General features: G+C 40.0%; 1 protein-coding gene across 3 annotated transcripts in view; it reads right to left on the bottom strand.

Annotated features, from left to right (window-relative positions):
* ESRRB (estrogen related receptor beta) overlaps positions 1-22,439 on the bottom strand; it is a 76,883-nt gene that overhangs the window by 17,773 nt on the left and 36,671 nt on the right. For 2 of the 3 annotated variants that reach the window (XM_044662098.1, XM_044662096.1), the window contains 2 exons: positions 17,508-17,618; positions 15,587-15,748 (listed from right to left, as the gene is read on the bottom strand). In XM_044662098.1, the coding sequence (XP_044518033.1) occupies positions 15,587-15,748; positions 17,508-17,618 (273 nt within the window). Of the gene's footprint in view, positions 1-15,586; positions 15,780-16,522; positions 16,533-17,503; positions 17,619-22,439 lie in introns of all 3 variants that reach the window. The other variant, XM_044662097.1, reaches the window with a different exon arrangement.

Genomic DNA, 22,439 nt, shown 5'->3' with positions numbered 1-22,439 from the left:
ATAGTTGCCAGGGGAGGTGGGAGGCAATAATGGAGAATCCAGGGATGGGACATCCAATTTTCCTTATCAGGCCACTGAAGAGGAGAGAGGCCTCAGGCGACATTAATTAACAGATACCAATCAGCAGGCACAGGAGTGTGTGTATTGGAATATGTTGGATTGGGGGTGGGGGTTGAGGGTGGGGGTAGAAGACAGACAGGCAGAAGGAAGAGAAAGAGGAGTAGAGGGCAGAAAGGAGAGGAATCGATAGACCATTGAGTTGAGGAGGTGGCAGAAGAGGAGGGAGAAAGACTACAACCAGAGTAAAATAGGGGGCAAGGCCTTTGGAAATGGAAGGAAAATGCCAAGCAAAGTCCTGCTGGTTGTAAGCAAAAAAATAAACTAGAAAGATGTTAGATAGCATGAATTCTATCTAATGGCCGATGGCTCCCTTGTTAATGGGAGGACATTCCTATGGAACTTTGCCTCGGTACTGAGGACCACAGCATCTCAGAGTTGGAAGGGATCTTGGAAACCATCTGATTCAAAGTAAAACTGAACCAGTATTTCCTCTCCCCTTGGTCTAAGTTTTAAGGTCAGTGGCAGCTAGGTGGCACAGTGGACAGAGTGCCAGAACTGGAATCAGAAAGATGAGTCTTCCTGAGTTCAAATCCAGCCTCAGACACTTATTATCTGTGTGACCCTAGACAAGTCACTTATATTTGCCTCAGTTTCTCATTTGTAAAATGAGCTGGATTCCCTTTGATCCAGCCATACCATTGCTGGGTTTGTACCCCAAAGAGATCATAGATAAACAGACTTGTACGAAAATATTCATAGCTGCGCTTTTTGTGGTGGCAACAAATTGGAAAAGGAGGGTATGTCCTTCAATTGGGGAATGGCTGAACAAACTGTGGTATATGCGGGTGATGGAATACTATTGTGCTAAAAGGAATAATAAACTGGAGAAGTTCCAGGCGAACTGGAGAGACCTCTGGGAACTGATGCAGAGCGAAAGGAGCAGAGCCAGAAGAACTCTATACACAGAGACTGATATACTGTGGTAAAATTGAATGTAATGGACCTCTGTACCAGCAGCAATACAATGACCNTTTTGGTTTTGTTTTTTAAGTTTAATAAAGATATTTTATTTTACCAAAAAAAAAAATGAGCTGGAGAAGGAAATGACAAATTACTCTAATATCTCTGCCAAGAAAACCCCAAATAGGATCACAGAGGGTTGGACACAACTGGAAAAAAAAGACAAGGCCTTTGTATACTATGTATTATATACATTCACATGTATATGTAGTAGTTAGTAGTCCTGCTATGAAAGAAATAGTTTATATTGTCTTGTGATTCTGTGTCCATCTCAGATTAAACATTTCTAGGACGAGTATATGGGTGAGGCTTTTTTTTTATTTCTTTCTCCTTAGTTATCTTTGAAAGGAGTCAACCTTTTCTAACCCAAATCTCATTCCAAAATATTTCCATATATATATATATATATATATATATATATATATTTATGTGCCTTTTGTACCATTCTAGAATAGCAGTGCTGAGCTGCCCTTTACTCTTTCATTCCCCTCTCTTGGACCTAAGATACACAGAATCCTTCAGGGCTACTTTGCTTCCAGGGCTCCAACTGACCAGTACCCAATCTTGCTGGGATGTTGGAAGATCTGGGAAGATCCACAACCACAGAAGCACCTTACTCCCCTGCCTCTATTTTTACTACCTCCTAAGGACACCCAGATCCCATCAGTCTTAGTATACTTCAATATATTTCCACCCATTGCTTCTACTTTTGTGGGATGCAATAGATGTTGCAGTAGATGTGGTCCTTCCTTTGCTGATGTCCAACCCCTCTATGTATGCCTTTAATTTCATTTACTCCTGTCATCTCTGGGAGCTTGACCTTGCAAGTGGGGTGTCAAAAGAAGAACCTTCTTTTTTTCTTTCCTTAACTGCTTTAAATTAAAAGTGCAGGTTTTAGAACAGAAAAGAGGATTTGGCTCTGCACACTAGATTTTGGAGGTCAAAATAAAGGATTGTGGGTCTCTTGGCCAGCTCATGAGTACCAGGAAGAATACTTTTGACTGGAGATTTGTTAAAAGTGACCAAAAAGGAGAGAAGAAAGAAAAGTACTCAGATATAACTGCCGAGTCAGATATCACGGACAAAAGCTGATAAAATGTGGACAGGACAACAATGACATTTACCATCAAAGGAGAAAACAACTGGGAAAGCAGGCAAAGCTACTCTAATGCTGAGACCTTAGAAAATCAAGCACACAGTAGCAGTTCTTTGCTACTAAAACAACTAGCAATGAACGTAGTGGAAATGCTCTTCTGCTCTTAAAAAGTGAGGAAATAGATGATTTTCAAAAAGACATGGAAATATCTAAAGGAAGTGATGTTGAGTGAAGCAAGCAGAACCGGAGTGAGTTGTACAATAACAACAATGTCATAAAAATGAACAATTGAGTCCTTTTATAAAATGATAGCGAGTGAAATGAGAAGAAACAACTTTGAAAGCTGTAAAGAACTCAGATCAATACAATGACCACTCATGATTCCAGAAGACCCGTGATGAACTCTTACTTTCAATTATAGAAAGGGGGTGGATTTTGGGTGCGGAATGAGGCATTTATGTTTGTTTGTGTGTATGTATGTATATATATACAACTTGCTGTACACACATATACATGTATGTAAATATTTCTGCACATACACATATATATGTATATAGCAACTGAGGAAATTTGTTTTGTTTGAATATTCATATTTGTTATAAGAAAATTATTTTGTTTTCCTTTTTCCAGTGCGGTAGAACTGGGAGGGTGGGAAAATAGATTAATGTTCATTTTTTAAAATAAAGAATGAGGGGGCAGCTAGGTATCATAGTATAGAGAGCACTGGGCCTAAAGTTGGGAGGACCGAGATTCAAATCTGACCCCAGACACTTCCTAGTTATGTGACCCTGGACAAGTCACTTAACTCAGATTGCTTAGCCGTTATGATTCTTTTGTCTTAGAAGTGATACTAAGATAGAAGGTAAGGATTTTTTTAAAATAGAGAATGAGAAGGATACTATAGATGTGAAATGTATATGAATTTTCAGATGAGGCCACTGTAGTATTAGCTTTACTAAACTACTTTGTTTTGTTACAAGAGACCTCTCAAAAAGTGGGAGTAATCTATAAATGTTTATAATATAAAAATAAAACATCAACAAAATTTAAAAATAAAAAAGCACACAGTTTTAATTGCTGAACCACTACTGCTGATTTTTCAGTGCTGAACCACAACTAATAAAGTGCCACTGGGATGGAAATGGGGGAATGGAGTTTTTATTTCTTAAGAGAAGAAAAAGGTAGAATCCACAAATTATAGACCAGAGAGCTAGACATAGAACCCTAGCAAAATTCTCAAAAAGATGAACAAAGGGAAGGTTTGTGAGAACCAAGAAAAGGTCCTGGAACTAGGAGAGGTTCTCTAGGAACAAGTCTGAGACATACTAACCTCATTTCCCCTTTTGACATGCTTTCTAAGGGAAATATGATAGACTTAGAGTGCCTAGCCTTAAACAACACATTTCAGTCTCTCTTTAAATCCTGGTGGACTTGGGTGGCTTTAGAGATGGCTGACCCAAAAGAGTACTGGTTATCAACCGGGAGGGAGTTGTTTAGTTTAGAAACATAAGAGGCTGCCATTGGCCCTGTTCTGATGAACATTTTATCAGTGACTTAGATAAAATCATAACTTCTTATCAAATTTGCATATTTCACATAGCTGAGCTGGGAGGACAAGTTGACATCTTAGTTGACACAATCAGGATCAGAAAAAGATCATGATTGACTAGAATCATGGCTATATCTAATAAGGTGAAATTTAATAGGGAAAAAGTAAAGCTATGCATTTAGGTTGGTTTGTTTGTTTTTAATTAACAACACAATTGTAAAATGAGAGAGACATGATTAGATAGTAGTTAATATGGAAAAAAAGACATGAGGATTTAATCAACTATAAACTCAAAGCTTTCATTTAGGCTGCTTGTAATAAAGAATCATGCCAGAAAAGGATGGGGCATTAATCTTTTTGATTATGTTCAGTTTTGGTGTCACATTTTAGGAGGGATACTGACAGGTGCCTGGAGGATTCATCAGTCCCTCAAGCTCCTCAAGCTGGACCTTTAGCTCCTTCTATTTCTCTCCAAACCTATTCCACCAGGTAGGATATTGGATAGAATGATAGACCTGAGTTCAAGAAGATCCGAGGTTGAATCCTGCCTTAGATCCTTACTGGCTGAGTGATTGGGTAAGTTACTTAACTCTTACCTTAGCTTCCTCCTATCACAGGGTTGTGAGAATCAAATGTGTTGATACACAGAGGTAAACTGTGAACTTCAAAGCACTATATAAATGTGAGTTACAATTATTTCATTAGTCTCACCGTTATTTACCAAAGCAACCACATTCAAAACCTTGTTTGTTATTTTTGACTCTTCCCTTTTCCTCACATCTATCTAACAATCTAGGGCAATTCTACTTCCACAATATCCATATCATTCCCCTTTACTCCACTGCCACATATATTTCCTTAGTCCCACCTACCTGGATTTTTATAATAACTATATAACGAGTCTCACCACCTTTTATCTGTCTCCCATCTAATTTATTCATCCTACCACAGTTGGAGGAATCTTTAAACACAGATCTAGTCACCTCATTCCTTTGCTGAAAATCCTTCAAGAGTTTTGTTTTTTTTTATGACATATTGAGTGATACTCAAACTCAATTGCCTAGGGGCCAGTTTCACAAAGTGCCATAATTTTGTCTTTCTAGCTTTGTCCAATATTACTTCTCTCCACATACCCCATGCTCCAGTTAAACTGGATGCCCTACTGTCTTCTATATGTCTAGCACTTTCCTAACTCATATTATTCCTCTAGAATGCCCACCCCCTAGTGTTCTAGATACTGAATCTATCCTTTAAGGCCAAACTCAAATGCCAACTCTTCCAGGAAGCCTGCAGTTAATAATGCCCTTTCTCTCCTTACACCTAAAATTATATATTTTTTAAAACACTTAGGAAGTGTCTGAGGCTGGATTTGAATCCAGGACCTCCCATCTCTAGGCATGGCTCTCAATCCATTAAGCCACCTACCTGCCCCTCCCCAATATAACACTTTGTACGCTACCTGAAGTACTCATCATATATTATTTCATATTTTTTTTCATTATTTGTAAATTATATATAATAGGATAGGATAGGATAGGAAAATGACATTGAAACTGAATATCTCACCTAGTTCTTAGCCCAGTGTTAGCTCTACACATAGTAGATACTCTGTGTTTATTGAACAACCTGGAATGTTTCCATAGGAGGATGACCAACATGGTGCGTCCATAGAAAGGTGACTGCGATGGTAAGGTTACTCAAAACTATGCTTTATGAGTGAGATAAGCTAAAGGAACTGGAGATGTGTTAAAGGAAAGAAGACTTGAGGGAGGAAACATGTTATTGTCTCCAAATATTTGAAAGGCTGGCATGGTTGTTATGAGAATAGAATTCTATATTATCTATAATATCTATTCCAAATTAGATTGCTAAATTCCAAATCCAAATTCCAAATTAATAGTCGCAATATCTAATTCTAAATTAGCTAGTTGCAATATCTTATTACAAATTAGACATTTGTTATATCTAATCACTTTGCAAGTCTTAAAGTGCTATATAAATGATATTATTATAATTATTTTTACCATCATGATATAGAATTGGAATTAGACTTACAGTACCCATGACCAGAAGACATAATAAGGACCAAGGAAGTAGACGTTACAGGTTTTAGCTCAAAAAATGGAAAATCTCCTACCAAAGAGTCATTAGAAAATGTGGAATTATTCAGAAACTAGATGACTTTGTTTTAGAGATACTGCTTAATGGATTTATGCTTCATGTAGGAGTTCTCAACAAGTGATTTAAAAAAACAACAACCTTACCTTCTGTCATAAAATCAATACTAAGTATTAGCTCTAAAGCAGAAGAGTGGAAAGGGTTAGGCAATGCAGATCAAATGATTTGCCCAGGGTCACACAGTTGGGAAGTGTCTAAGGCCATATTTGAACCCAAGACCTCCTCTCTCCAAGCTTGGCTCTCTACCCAGTGAACTACCTACCTGCCCTTCTCAAAAAATGATTTTTAAGGTCCCTTCAAGCTCTCATCTTCGACAAATCTAATAAGTTCTCAGTAATAATTGTGATCATTCCTAAATAGTAAGAATAACTTTTATCTTTATAATGTTTTATGTGATGATAATAATCTTAGATAATATTAGATAATTATTTATATATAATTAGATAATTAAATAATAATAATATTAGAAGTATTCAGTCAATAAGCATTTATCAAGTGGCTATTATGTGCCAGGTAATTGAAAAGCCTTTATTAAGCACCTACTATATGCCAGCACTTTGCTAAGGACTGAGGATATAAAACAAGGCAAAAGATAGTTCCTGGTCCCAAGATGCTCATTTTTAAATAAATAAGAATAGATTATATTTGTATTCACATAATTTATATTTGTATTGCAGATAGGTGGCTTAATGGATTGAGAGCCAGATTTGTATTCATATAATATTTTAGAGAATGAAAACAGTCAATATTAATCAGTCAATCAAGAAACATTCATTAAGCACCTATTGTGTGCTGGGCACTATACTAGGCTCTGGGCATACAAATTTCAATATACAATTTATAAAGAAGATTTTCAAGCAAGTCACTTAATCTCTCTCAATCTCAGTTTCCTTATGTGTAAAAATGGGGTAGCTGATAATTATAGCTCTTACCCCTAATACAGAGGTATCAAACATGCAGCAGCACAATCCTCTTGACTGCAAGTCAGATTAAAATATAATTAGGAAGTATTTTAACAAAATAAATAAAAATACAACATTTTGTAGTTGAATGCTTTTCATGTCCAATTCTTCATGATCACCTTTTGGGAATTTCTTAGCAAAGATACTGGAATGATTTTGTTATTTTATTCTCCAGTTAATTTTACAGACAAGGAAACTGAGGCCACCAGGGTTGAGTGACTTACCCTGGGTCACACAGCTAGGAAGTATCTGAGGCTTGATTTGAATTCAGGTCTTCCTGACTCCAGACTCAGGGCTCTTACCCATTTCTCCATTTAGCTGTTCACTATACAACCTAGACAATGCTAACTTGTGGTTTTCTAAGTCCATATTAGAGAGCCTGGGATCCTTTTCTATTTGAATTTGGCATTACTGCTATGATATATGTAAAGCTTATAATGCTATGTAAATGTAAGTTATTATTATTTTATTTCCTCACCAATAAAATGAAGGGACCCAACTCAGTGGCCCTGAGGGGACACTCAGGAAGTTTCCAGTTCTAAAATCTTTAATTGTACTTTCAACCACAACAAAGTATCTCCTGATAAAAGTTGTTGAATTTAATGTTTGAGTTGCTCTTATGGCTGGTCCCTTTCCCTAAAGGAGTTTCAGATTCCCCTGCTATTGGAGAGCAGTCCCTTCCCCAATGAAGTAAGTCCATTTTTCCTAGGACAAGAGTCCAGCATTTTTCCCACTTTTCCCCATTTCTAGGATAGATTGGGCTCTTGTTTCTTAGATTCTCTTAAGGAATGCTACAGTCTAGGAGACAGGTGGAAAGCTCCTCTCATTGTTCTTCCTCTCTAGACCCATACAAGTCCCCCAAAAGTTGCTTTATCGGCACTGGCAGATCTCATGACATTCAAGCTCTCCCCTTACTCCCTCCCCCAGTGCTTTGGCAGTATGAGCTCCCAGAACTTAAAAAAAAACACATAATTTGTGGCAAGTAGAGTTCATAATCTGTTAATTTATTATCGTTTCTGTCGTCCTGGAGGGCCATTAGCAGAGGTAATAAAGGGAGATGTAATTATAGGATCTGAGGCCACTCCAGACACAGCTGCTGTCACTCGGCTCCCCATATTTCATCATCTGCTGGCGCTCCTGTCTTCCTGGGGAGAGACAGTGGCTACCCTGGGAGGAGGACCATCTCCTCGAGCCTCCCTTGTCAGTAAGGAAGCCCCTCCAGGTGGCCCCTCCCAAGCCACACACAAATGGCAGGATTGATGGATGCAGGGGTGGTAGGGAGGTGGGGAAGCACAGCGAGGGACAAGAGAGAAGGGGAGACCTCCCTGGAAAGGGAAGGCCTCCACGCTGCTTGGGGAGGATATTGAGCTAATAATGTTTGTTGAATGCAATTAATCAAGTAATTCCCATTCTTGGTGGTAGGCATAGGCTCTCCATTTAATCTTTCTCTCACCTGGAAAGAAAGCTGGGCCACAGGCCCTTTAAGGACCTGGGGCTCCTGCCTGACCCTCCTCGGAAAAGCAAAACGCAATGAAAAAACACATGTTTAGGGGCAGACCTGGCCTTTAATTAAGTGGTAATGATATTGTTAATTTATGTAGGGCCTGTCTCTCAGGGGCCATCCCTGCTACAGAGGCAGGATTTCATTCAGTCCTGATGTTCACCTTGTTTCTTGGGGTTAGACTTTGCAATTTACACTTGTGAATGGGGTCCTGTGTGCTTAGAAATTGGGTAAGCAGGAGAGAAATGGTAACTGAGAATGCAGGATCCCTTTCACTTCAGACATGGCATCTTCATCGTCCCTTGAACCCACCTTTGTTCACCATATTTTCACTTGGATCCTTCTTCCCTCTTCTCTTTGTTGGTCATTACCTTTATCTAGCAGCAGAGCCCGAGTTTCTCTCCCCACTCTCTCCATGAAGTCCTCATGATTCATTCTAGCCCACGGAGCCTCTCTACTCTTTGAACCTCTCAAATATTTCTTGTCTGCATATCACTCTTTTAGCAATAAATCACACCTTGCCTCATTAGTTGTTTTTTCATGGGTGTGTGTGTGTGTGTGTGTGTGTGTGTGTCTTGGAGAGGAGGATTCGTTCCCAACTAGACTCTAAGACCACACAAGGGCTGCTCCAATACCATATATTATTTGTGTGTCCCCCCCCCCACCTCCTCCCACTGTAGCTAACACAGAACCTTGCACACCTTCAGAGTTTAATGAATATTTGTTGATGGATTACATGATGGGGTCCAGGCCCCTCCTTCAAGGTCTATCCCTGAACATCCTAAGGAGATTTCTTTTCTATCTGTCTAGGAAAAGAATCCCAAGATATATTCCAGGCATAAGAGAAGCTTGCTAAGCTGGAACTGTGAATATTTGTAATCATTAAATTATCCTATTGAAATTGCTTAACTATTTGATTCCATATATATATACAAATACATAAATATATGTATATATATGGAATCAAATAGTTAATATATGGCAAAATCCAGAATTTATTTCCTTTGTTAATTATATTATCCTTTGAAATCGATTATTTTATTTTATATATGTGAAATCAAATAGTTAATGTGTAGCAAAATCCAGAATTTATTTCCTTTGTTAAATAATTATATTATCCTATTGAAATTTAGTAACTATTTTATTCCATATATGTGCACATATATGGAATAAAGTAGTTAATATATGGCACAATTCAAAATTCATAACATTTGTTAAATATATTATCCTATTGAAATTGATTATTTTATTCAATATAAGTACATATATGTGAAATAAAATAGTTACTATATGGCAAAATCCAGAATTCATTTCCTTTGTTAAATAATATTATCCTACTGGAATTGATTGAGTATGTTATATATAATAAAATAGTCTATATGGCAAAATCCAGAATTGATTTCCTTTCCAAATTAAAAAAAAAAAGAGTATGAAAAGGTTTACTGAAAGTCACAGAAGGTACAGAGCAGCAGATAGGCGGTTTAGTGGATAGCATGCCAGGCCTAAAAGCTGGGAAGACCTGGGTTTGAATTTGGCCTCAGATACTTCCTAGCTGAGTAACTCGGGCAAGTCACTTGACCCTTATTGCCTAGCCCTGTCTTAGTTTAATTAGAATTAATGCTGAATCAAAAGGTAAGAGGTTTTGTTCTTTTTTTAAGAAATGGGGTTTACTTGTGGAGATCTGGGCTTGTACTAATTAATTTATAAATAATTAATAGTTATTAGTTAATAATAATAAAGTACTCAGAGATTTGGCAAATACTTTCTCTACATTATCTCATTTGGAGGTTTAAACCCAGTTCTCTCCTGATTCTAGGTCCAACATACTCTATATCCATCTCAGGCACTTAGTAAGCTGTGTGACTGTGGGAAAGGCACTTAACCTCTGACTGCCTCAATTTTCTCAACTGTAACATGGGGATAATAACAGCATCTACCTCACAGGGTTATCATGAGAATCAAATGAGATAATATTGGTTAAAAAAGACTCAGGACAGTGCCTGAGAAATGGAGTAAGCAGTATGTAAATGCTTGGTCCCTTTCCCTTCCCATCTGCCTTCCGGTATTATAGACCTGAGAACTCACCTTGCAAATTAATTTAGAACAAAAAGTAAATTAATATTTTGGAGTTTTATTTTATTTTTTTCTAGTTGATATAATAATAATAATTAATAACAACAATATAACAGCTAACATTTATATAGCTCTTTAAGACTTACAATATATCCACTGTTCCACTTAGCTGTCTCAAGTGCAACATAATTCAAGGGAGGGGGAAAGGACAATCTTTCATTATGACAGCTAAAGAGCAGCTGGATTCAGTTTTGTTTTACTGTACTGTGAGAGAGGCGCAATATCAGTGCATGGAATGCTGGGCCTGGAGTTAGGAAGACCCGAGTTCAAATGTGACCGAAGATATTTCTTAGCCATGTGATCATGGATTTGCCTCATTTAACATTGTTTCCCTCAACTTCCTCATCTGTAAAATGAAGATAATAATAGCACCTGCCTCCCAGGGTTGTTGTGAAGATCAAATGAGATAATAATTTCAAAATATTCACAAGTACCTGGCACAAAGTGCTTATATTATTATTACATCTGCTCCTTTTCTGCAACTTCTTTTTGTTATTTAATCATTTTATTTGTGTCTGACTGTGACACCATTTGAGGTTTTCTTGACAGAGATATTGAAGGGTTGGCCATTTCTTTCTTCAGCTCATTTTCCAGATGAGGAAACTGAGGCAAACAGGATTAAGTGACTTACCCAGGTTAATGGTCTGAGATCCAATTTGAACCCAGGTCTTCCCGACTCCTGGTCTGGCACTCCATCTCTGCAACTTATAGCCCTAGAAAACTGCCTAGAGTATTGAAAGATTAAGTAACTTGCCCTGGGTCACAGAGCTTCTCTATGAATAATTATTATTACAGCCCCCTTTTTAATATCAATGACAAGAGGCAATGTGGTACAGTGGCTAGAGAGCCAACCCCAAGCCTAGGACAACCTGGATTCAAATCCTGCCTCTATATGACTCTGGGCAAGTCTCTTGACCCTTAGATAATCATCTAATTTGATCCTCTCTGCAACCCTGTGAGGAAGTTATGTGCAAGTATTATGGTCCCCATTTCAGACAAGTGATGAAGCCAAAAGTCTTTCTCCAAGAAGGCTCAACCATGGGTAACACAGGTTAATCTAAGGTTCAAGTGTTAGAGAAAAGGTCTTACTTTGAATCAAATCAACTTGAACCCTGGGTAGCCCAGCCCTAGCTCAGGGACCCTGACCAAAGGCTAAAAAGTTGGCAAGTAGAGATGGGATTCAAACCCAGATCCACAACAAGGCATGAACTCAGAGAATCCCCTGAGAGACAAAGAGAAATGAGGGAGGACTGTCCCCCCAAAGGAGACCACGGCTGAAGTAGAATAGGCTGCGGTGGCCTTTACAAAGGAGCTCAGGACAGAGAGAAAGAGAAAGGTGGTGACATAGAGGTGACACCAAGGGGCGCTTGGTGACTGTCAATACGCAGTCCTATTGCCCTTCCCCCATGCTGACCACCCAGGAACTTCAGGCTCAGTGTGCAAGCCAGGAAGATTGTACTGGATCCCTTTGCTAGGTTAGTGGAGCAATCCAGGCTGAGGTATCTTTAGCAGCAGCCTAACCCCTCCATTGATGCTGAACCAGCAACAGGCAGCTTCAGAAAGCATTGAGTACATAATCCTTCCTGGGCTGAGCTCCTTAGGGGAGGTACACGGGCATTATCCGCCTGGGAACACATGCATGCTGAGTAGGGATGACATGGAGAGCTTTCTGCCCTCAGGGGAGGGTCTTGGGGGAAAGTCCGTGAGGCTTAGAGAGTCTTTCTGAAGCTCCCCCAATCCAAAGAAGCAGGGAAACCCGGAACATGAAATCCCAAGTAATCAGTCTCCTGGGCAAATGACTATTCCTGCTTGTCGTCATCATCCTTTTTAAGCTCCAGAATTTGAGTCCCATCTCCATAAAATTACAATCAATTCCTCCTCCCCACTAACCAAACTCCATACCCTCTGAGGACGGCTCGAGCATGAGCGAAGGAAAATATAGGAAGGGCGCTGGATCATCCTAAAGTTCACATAAAGTTTTTAAATGAATAATTTAAGTTGTTGCTCTAAGATTCTGTTGGCAAGTTGTTGACTGAGATTCTGGTGACACTGGGTGAATTTTCTTTCTCATGGACAGCAAGGTCTATCGTTCTGGGAAGATACAGTATGTATAGTGCAGTGATGGGCAAACTATGGCCTGAGAGCCAGATGTGGCCCCCTGAAATATTCTATCCAGCTGCCCTACATTATCCCTAATCTGACAAATACAGTGAGTAGGATACAATATAATGAAACTTCAAAAGAGTTGCCTTAGAAGCAGAATGACAGATGAGCATTTCCTTTCCTTTGGCTCCCTCTTTAAAAAGTTTACCCATCACTGGACTTTGGTAGATTAAACCTTGAATGTGGAATCGAGAAAGCCTGTGTTTGAATTTCACCCTGGGTAAACCACTCGACTGCTAAGAGACTCAGTTTCCTTCTCTGCAAAATGTGCATAATAACAGCACCTACCTTAGGAGATCATGGTAAGGAACAGAAAAGATAATTTATGAAAGGAGCTTCATCAAACGTAGCATACCCTATAAATGTTTATTTGATCACTCCCACCTTTTTTTTTTAACTTCTCACTGAGTCTGAAGTATGCACTGTATGACCACTGGGTAATACAGTGGTGATTGGGCATCTAAGTGGTACAATGAATTGAGTGCCTGGTCTGTTATCAGGAAGATCTGAATTCAAATCCGACCTCAGACATTTCCTAGCTGTGTGACACTGGGCAAGTCATTTCATGCTATTTGCCTCAGTTTCCTTATCTATAAAATAAGCTGAAGAAGGAAATGGCAAATCATTCCCAGGATCTTTGCCAAAAAACAAAACCCTTCCGAAAGGACGGAATGACAACAATATAGTGTTTGCCAGCTTTAGGGTGCTTTTGCAATGAAAGCCCTTAACATCATGTCTTTATCTAGACCATGACGAACCTTACTGAAGTTTTACTACACAGAGGCTATTTGAAGGTCAACGTGGAGGAATATGCATATGGTTAAGAGATATATCAAATCTGGTCACACTGGCTGCTCCTGGCAGGAATGACTGAAGGGGGCCAGGCTATTTGCATATAGGCTGCAAGGTCTCTCTGCAGCGCTAAAATCCATGAAACCTAAAACTCTGAAAATCCCAGAGCCCCTGGAAAGTAAAAAGACAAGCCCCTGCCCATCAATCTTGCTGAATCAAGGCACAAAACACTCTGGTTCAGTGGGACCTTCTCCCCATCCCCATACCGACCCGACTGCAGACCTGACCCCTTTGTGTCTCCCCTGCAGTCTTACTCTGTCTGCACTCCCTTATCCTCATCTCCATCCATGTCCTAGGCAGGCAATAAATGGCCCACTCGAGACAGGAGAGGGGCTTGCTTCCTGCCTCCTAGCGCTTGATCCATGGACAAATTGAGCTCTGACTTTCTAGAAATCAGGAAACGTAGCTCTGCCCTTTCCTCTCAACAGAAGAATGGCAAGAGTGACTTCTCCAACTCACTGGGCTGTAGTTTTCCACTGTTCCCCAGCTGAGAGAGTGGTTAGGAAAACCCTACACTTTTGGCTTTCTGGGATTAAGGGATCTGCTCTCTGAATTCTTTCTGCTGAATACAAGGTAATTAAAAACACCACCTGGGGTGACAGGGATATCACTGCTCTGCATGTGTCACCTGCTTCCAAGGGATTCATTGTCCTTCAACTGCCTCTGCCACTAACTGTCTCACCTTGGGCAGGTAGGTCACCTCACCTCAATGAACCTCAGTTTCCTCCTTTGTACAATAGGGATGATAATGCTTCTACTACCTACCTCAGAATTGCTGTAAAAATGTTTTTCATAACCTCAAAGCATTACATACAAATTTATTAACTGTTTATGGTTGTTCAGTCTTTTTGTTGACTCTTTGCAACCCCATTCGGGGTTTTCTTGGCAGAGATATTGGAGGCATTCGCCATTTCCTTCCCCAGCTCATTTTTTTATAGATGAGGAAATTGAGATGAACAGGGCTTGCTAGTAAGCTAATGAGTGTCTGAAGCCAGATTTGAACTCTGGAAGATGACTGCAGACCAGGTGCTCTAATCACTACAATATTAATTTTTAATTTAATTTAATTCAGATTTATATTTGATTGTTTTATTTTGGATTAAATCTATATCTTCATCTATCTGGTATCCTAGAGTAGAAACTGCCTCCATGGACATAGATGGACAACTCTTTGTAACTCGTATGCTTAAGGAATGGCCTCCTGTACTAAGTTTACGTGTTAAGTATCTAAGGCTACATGGACATTTTATTTCAGAGTTGGAACTTGAATCTGGCTCTCACTGACTTTAAGACTGGTGTTCTATATACAGTCTAAGGGCTTCAGCTTCCTCATGTGTAAAATGAAGGCACTAGATTTGATAACCAGCTAAATTACACTGTGGATAGAGTGCCAGGCCTAGGGTCACGTAGACCTATTTTCATGAGTTCAAATCTGGTCTCGGACATTATTAGCGGTATAACCTTGGACAAGTCACTTAACCTTGTTTGTCTCAGTTCCCTCCTTTATAAAATGAGATGGAGAAGGAAATGGCAAACCACTGCAGTATCTCTGCTAAGAAAACCCCAAATGGGGGTCACAAAAAATTGGATATGGCTGAGAATGACTGAACAACAAGAAGAACCAGGTCCCTTCCAGATCTAAAACTATGCTCCTCTGCTCCTATAATCCTTTTATTATACTTGTTGTTCATATATATTACTTAATCGACAGAAATTTACTAATTGCCTACTATATGCCATGTCCTAGAGACACAAGAAGAAAGAATGAAATAATCCTTATTCACAAGGTATTTCGGTTCTAAACTTCTTTCCAGCAGCAAAGTAGAGAAGAGAGACAGAAGGAAAAACTGACTTGCCCAAGGTCCTCTACTGGCACTCAGGTTATCTGTTCCATAACTTTTAAAAGGAATGAAGGCATGAAATTAGACCTTTGGGTTCCCTCCTGAAATGTCCCATGAACATTAACAGAAACACAGATCTTGGTGTATTTGTATCTGAGACTTCCTTTCAGCATTCTTCTATCTCTGGCCCCTGTAAGCCCTATTCACATTTTTCCCATGGAAATGACTTACCTGGAATGTGCTTGGCCCAGCCAATGATGACCACAAGCTCCCTGTCTGCCAGGTCACAGAGGGTGGTCAGGGCTTTGATGTCACTCTCGGGCATGGTAGGGTCAGGCATGGCATAGATCTTCTCCGGCTCAGCCACCAAGAGATGGGAAACTATCTTGGTCACTGCAAGGGTCAAAGAGGGAAATGTGAGTACCTGGGAAGAAAGAGAAAGAAAGCCCCGGGCATGCAGGAGACAGAGGGAGGAGGAGGAGGAGTCAGAAGGCTTCAGTAGCTCCTCAGAATCTGCTGGAATACCATTTGTATGGGATCTGTGCTTTGGGTTTCAGCATCTTCTGAAGATGCTCTAGTGGAGGATTTTTACAGGGTACAAGAACCAGAATCAACCACTTTTTCTTCTTTTCTTTTTTAAATCTTACCTTTTGTCTTAGAGCCAATATTACATATTGGCTCTAAGACAGAACTGTAAGGACTAGGCAATGGGAGTTAAGTGACTTGCCCAGGGCCACACAGTCAGGAAGTATCTGAGTCCAGATTTGAACAGAGGATCTCCTGTCTGTAGGCCTGGCTTTCAATCCACTGAGCCACCCAGCTTCCCCCCAGTATCAATTACTTTTCAAGATGGACTTCTTTCTCCAAGGCTCAATATAGATAGCATCCACATGTCCAGTGATGCTTTTGTTTCATCAGGCAGAGACCTTTACTACTCATCATAGGGCTGAAGAATAGATGTGGAGTCTGAGGGTAGGACTTTCATGGCTAGAGACCTTGACTTTTGGTAGAGATGATAGACATGATCCCTTGCCTTTTCTCTGGGTCCAGCATGACTAAGGATAAAACATGCTGTTGGGTTTTTCAGCTTAAGAAACAAGCCACAAATACAGGGAGATTAACCACGTAGGGCTCATGGTATTCTTACAGAAGCTAGTTTGCCTATACAGCAAGGCAGCTGTGTTATGTTGCAGAAAGGCTGTATGGGATAGCACAGGATAGGATGGTCCTGAAGCTGCCAATGGAATGAAAAACATTGATTCTCTTGTTTGGAGAGTCTTCAGGGCAACAGTGTTCATGTCTTAGAACACTTGGGAAAAGGATCCCAGCATCTTTGATCCTTGAACGTCCCACTTTTATTCATTATGATTGTTCAGTCATTTTTCAGTCGTGTCTGACTTCATGACCCCATTTGGGCTTTTCTTGGTAGAGGTGTTGGAGTGGTTTGCCATTTCCTTCTCTGACTCATTTTACAGATGAGGAAACTGAGACAAACAGGATTAAGTGACTTGCCCAGGGTCACACAGCTAATAATTTTGATCTCAGGAAAATGAGTCTTCCTGATTTCAGATCCAGGATGCTCTCCACTGTGCCATCTAGCTGCCCTCCCAATAATATTCCAAAGAGCAAGGTGGTAATCATTAAAGGACTAGCCCCTCCCAATGCCAGGACTCAGAAATCCCCTTTCTGGCTCTGAACACCTTTTGTCAAAGGGCCTAGAGTTACTTGCTCTCTCCATTTAATTAAGCAAATTCTCCAATGTGAGTTCATGAGGACTAACCTATACAACAAGGGAGTGTCTCATGAGTGCTAAGACCCGTGCTTATGCTGCTACTGTGATAAAAATTAAGTATTAAAAATGCTTTGAAACCTTAAAGGTCTATACAAATTCCATTGTTTGGCCACTATCTCATCTCTCAAATGAGGAGGCTGGGCAAAATGATCTTAAGACCCTGCCCAGCTCTAAAATATTACATATTAAAGAAGTAAATCTTAAAGTACTCTATAAATGTGAGGCATTAATATTCAATCATACCCAAGGCAATGTCACAGAAAAGAATATCAGTTCTAGGGGAAGCCATAGGGTACAGGGTCAGGGAAGCAGAATGGATCTGGGACACTAGCATGCTTGCCGTATGTGGCTAGTACTTACAGGGCTTTTTGGCTGGAGGAGGAATCTGTAAGCTCAGGTAAGTGCTGCTTTCGGAGTCCAGCCTTCGCTTGTATTTCTGGCGGCCTCCACGTACTCGGTCAAGGCGAACTCCTGTCCGGGAAAGAAGAGAGAGTGGGGAGAAAAATCCTAAATATTTACTAGTCATACCATGACCAGTCTTTGACCTGGGCTCCTGAATTTCAGCTTCAAGTGACTCCTTTATGGGATCTATCTCAGGGCAGGCAGGGTGTCAGGACTCTCCAAAAGATTGAGATTAGATACTTATTCATTCATTCATTTATTCACTCATTTATTTATTTATTTGCTTGTTTATTCATTTGTTTGTTTGTTTATTTATTTGTTTATTCGATTGATTAGATATTTACAGTGGGTCTCTCCTGGCTCTGCTCTTCACCATCCCCTCACAACTGCTCTGACCAGGGGGACACTGCTATAGGACTACCTCTTCTTAGTAATCAACACCTTTCTAGGATGTATCTATACCAGAGTTTAGCCCATTCATATCTGCTGAAATCCTGTTCTGAAAAATGCAAAGCATGCCTGTGGCTCCCCATTACTTTCAGGATCAATCAGTAAATATTTAGTGCCTGCTGTATGCCAGGCACTGTGCTAAACGATGGGGATACAAAAAGAAGCAAAAGATAATCTCTGCTCTGAAGGAGCTTACAATCTACTGGGGGAGGCAACCTGCAAACAAATGTATACAAACAAGCTATAAATAGGATAAGTAGAAAAATAATATAAAAAGGGAAGCTAGTGGAATTAAGGATGGTTTTTAAAGCAAGCTTCCTGTGGAAGAGGGGGATTTTAATAGGGACTTAAAGACACCAAGGAGCTTTAGAACTGAGGAAGGAGAGCATTCCAGGCATGGGAGATAGCCAGAGAAAATGTCCAGAACTGAGAGATGGAGAATCTATTTCAAATATAAAGTATTGTTTGACATTTAAAGCTCTTCGTATGGGCCCAGGAGGGTAGCAGGATGAGGGGGAGAGTGACTAGCCCCATCCCATCCGTCCAATCATTTTGCATTTTATTCCACTGGAAATCTGTGTTCTAGTCACACTGGCTCCTTGCACTGGGCACTCCTTTCTGCTCCTCTGGCTGTGCACCAATTCTGGAATCTTCTGTCCCCTTTCCTCTGCCTCTCATTTTCCCTTACTTCATTTTAAGACAGCTCCAAGTCTCCCTTCTTCAGGAGTCTGTGCTTGGTCTTCCCAACTGTTAGAGTCTTCCCCTCTGAGAATGCCACACTGTATATATCTTGTATGTGTCCCTAGTTACTTACTTTACATTAGAATCTAAGCTCTTTGAGGGTGAGAATTTATTTTTTGCTTTTCTTCCCTTCAGTGTTTATAAGTGATTAATAAATAACTGTTGAGTATAATGGCTAATACTTTTAAAGTATTTAATGCTTGAAAATGCACACATATACACAGAAAATGCACATATACATACACATACATATTCATACGTAAATACATTTAATCCTCACAGTGACCCTCAAAGGTAGATGCTATTAATATTTTCATTTTAAAGATAAAGAAATTTCAGCTGAAAGAAGTTGTGTCATTCAATTGACATGAGGCAGGATTCAGATTCAGATCTTGCTGCTGACCCCAAGCCCTTATCTACAACAAACTATTATTAGGGACATCTAGGTGGTACAGTGGAGTAAGCACTGGGCTTGGCATCAGGAAGACTATCTTTCTGAGTTCAAATCTAAGTGTACTGACTACCTGTCTGTCCTTTTTTTTTCTTCCCCTAACTAGAAAAAGTAGTTTTGTACTTTGTACTACTGTGTAATGGGGGACCTATGAGGAGCCTGATGATGGATAAAGCACTGGACTTCAAATTGAGAATCTTGGAATCACCTTGCTGAGATCAAATCTAGCCTCAAGACATTTGCTAGTTGTGTGACCCTGCACAAGTCACTTAACCCTCATCTGTAAAATAAGAATAATAATAATAAGCTGGAGAAGGAAATGGCAAACCACTCTAATATCTTTGCTAAGAAAACCCCCAATGGGTTCATAGAGAGTCAGACAAGACTGAATCACAAATCATTACCCATTCCCAGAGGACTCTATAAACATTGTATGTATTTTCCTAGGGGTAAAGAAATCAGCATGAAACAAAAGAACATTTTTAGTGAAGTGTGCATAGACAAGCTTTGTTAGTGGTCTCCTCTGATAAGGAGTGGTTAAGCTCTTCCCTTAAACTCCCTTTCCAGTTTGTGTCATTACTTTAGGTTTGACCAGGTCACTCCGCACCCAAGGAAATCTGGGCTTGTATACTGGAGCAAATCCCTATTCCTCCTCAAGGATCTCATCTAAAATAATTGTTCTTGGCCCAAAGCGGACCTAATGGCTTGGCACCCAGCTTATGTGCCTCAGAGAATGACACGGCTATTGCTGACGCTGACAGGAGCTGAACCAGGACTTTCCATAAGCTTAAGCATTACAGACCTGGTACTTACACTGTGTAATCCATCTCTGTTAGCATGTTGGAGGATTAAAGTACTATGCAAATCCCAACCTCTTCTCCATCTTCCCCAGGGTAGGACCGGCACGAATGTGCAGTGATGCTCTGGGATCAAATTCCCAATTATAATGCCCCACCCCTATTGGCAGAGAAGAAACACGCTTTGATACAGAATGTCTAGGGCAGTGCCACCAACGCTATCCTTTGTAGATGGTAACAAAGTGTTCCCAGAGCTGAAACCCCAATTTGTTCCACCCCACTGGTTACTAAGATTCACGGGAGTGTTACAAATGGATCTAGTCGAATGTCACCAGTAGGAGGGTTCCTGTCCCCTGTATCAGCGTTCCTCTAGGGTCGCTTCCCTCATTCACCAACATTCATTGTTTCAAATCAGAAAATCTAAATGAGAGCTTTTTCTCCAATAGAGCCACCCTAGGGAAAGGGAGATTCAATCAAGAAGGATGGTCAGAAAACTAACCAAAGAATGAGTAATAATAATAATGAGTTACGGCAAGAACTTAAGCTTTGCAAAGTTTACACTATCTCTTTTGAACCTAAAATCAACCCTGGGAGGTAGGTGTTATTATTAAGTCTATTTTACAGATGAGGACACAGGCTGAGAGAGATTAGATGACTTGCCTAGAGAAATCTAGCTAGTAAGTATCTGAGGTAGGATTTGAACTCAGATCTCCAGGTCCAGCATTCCATCTGCCTGATAATCTCAAATGCCAAGCTGAACATAAAGGCTAACACTGCTAAAGGAGTCAGCAGCTAGGTGGCCCAGGGGATAGAGTGCCAAGACTGAAGTCGGGAAAATCTAGAATTCAAATCTGGCCTCAGAGATTAGTTTTATAACCCTGGGTAAGTCATTTAACTTCTGTTTGTCTCAATTTTCTCATATATAAAATGGGGCTAATATATAATAATAAATATAACTAAATAATACAATAAATAATAGCACCTACTTCTTAATGGAGAAGGGAAATATTTGGAAATTAATGTGAGGGAAAATGAGATAATGATTGTAAAGCACAGTGCCTAGCACATAGCATGCTCTATATAAATGGTAGCTATACTTATTATTATTATTATTATCAAACTTCCCCTTCACACAGTCACCAAGCAACCTGGTATGACCAAAAGCACCTTAGATTCGGTGTCAGAAGTTCTGGTTTCCCTGAGTTCAAATCTGGCCTCAGACACTTCCCAGCTGTGTGACGCTGGGCAAGTCACTTAACCCCCATTGCCTAGCCCTTACCACTCTTCTGCCTTAGGACCAATTCTAAGACGGAAGGTAAGAGTTTTAAAAAAAAGTTCTGGTTTGGAATTCTGTCTTTGACACCTGCTACCCAGGTGACCCTATGGAAGAAAGACATTCCCTTCCCTAGCCTTCATTTTCTCTTCTGTGCAATGAGCAGTTTCAACTAGATAAGCTTTTCCAATTTTCGATCCTAATAATCTTTTTTCTTATCTCTTAAAACTTAGGGTAAGACTATGAAGAGGGTAGATAAATATAGTTGCCCCAAAAGGAGGAGAAATTGAGTCATAATGACCATAAAAATGAGGATTGGTCCAAAGTTTGTAAGGAAGGCAGAGATGCTTAACTTTGGGCTATTTACCTTTTTTTTTTAATTCATGACTTAGATAAAGACATAGATGGTTTACTTATCAAATTTTCAGATGACATGAAAAAGATTTTAAGAAGCTGGAGCATGGAGCAGAGTCCTTAATTAATAGTGCTTGACTGATTGGTTTTCATATCACACTGTTGTCTCATATTTGCAGTCCACTAAAACCCCCAGATCTTTTTCAAATTGCTGTCTAGCCACTTTGCCCAGCTTGTCTTTATGAAGCTGATTTCATTAACCAGAGCAAAAGACTTTGTGCTTTGTATCTCTTAGATTTTCTTATTAAACTCTACTCCATGCTCTAGCTTCTTAAAATCTTTTCATACTGTGTTAAGCTCCAGGGATTCAAGGGAAGGTAAAAGATAGTCCTTGCTCTCATGGAGCTCACAGTCAAATGAGGGAGACATATAAACAATTATATATGAACCAAATATATTCAGGATAGTTGTGGAGGTGTCTCTCAGAGGGAAGGCATTAAAATTAAGGACACCTGGAAAGGTTTCTTGTAGAAGATGGTATTTTAGCTAAAAATTGAAGGAATTCAGGGAAGTCATAGGGTAGAGATGAGGAGGGAGAGCACTCTAGGCATAGGGGACAGAAAATGAAAATACTCAGAGTTGGGGCAGGTAAGTGGCTCAGTGGATAGAGAGCGAGGCCTGGGCATCAGAAGATCTGGGTTTCAAATCTGCCTTCAGATGCCTCCTAGGTGTGTAACCCTGGGCAAGATACTTAACACCCATCGCCTAGCCCTTACCATTTCTGCCTTGGTACCAATTCTTAGTATTGATTCTATGACAGAAGG

The sequence above is a fragment of the Gracilinanus agilis genome, chromosome 2 (genome assembly GCF_016433145.1).
Source record: "Gracilinanus agilis isolate LMUSP501 chromosome 2, AgileGrace, whole genome shotgun sequence".
Classification (NCBI taxonomy): Eukaryota; Metazoa; Chordata; class Mammalia; order Didelphimorphia; family Didelphidae; genus Gracilinanus; species Gracilinanus agilis.
This window is presented reverse-complemented; position numbering and strand designations above follow the sequence as displayed.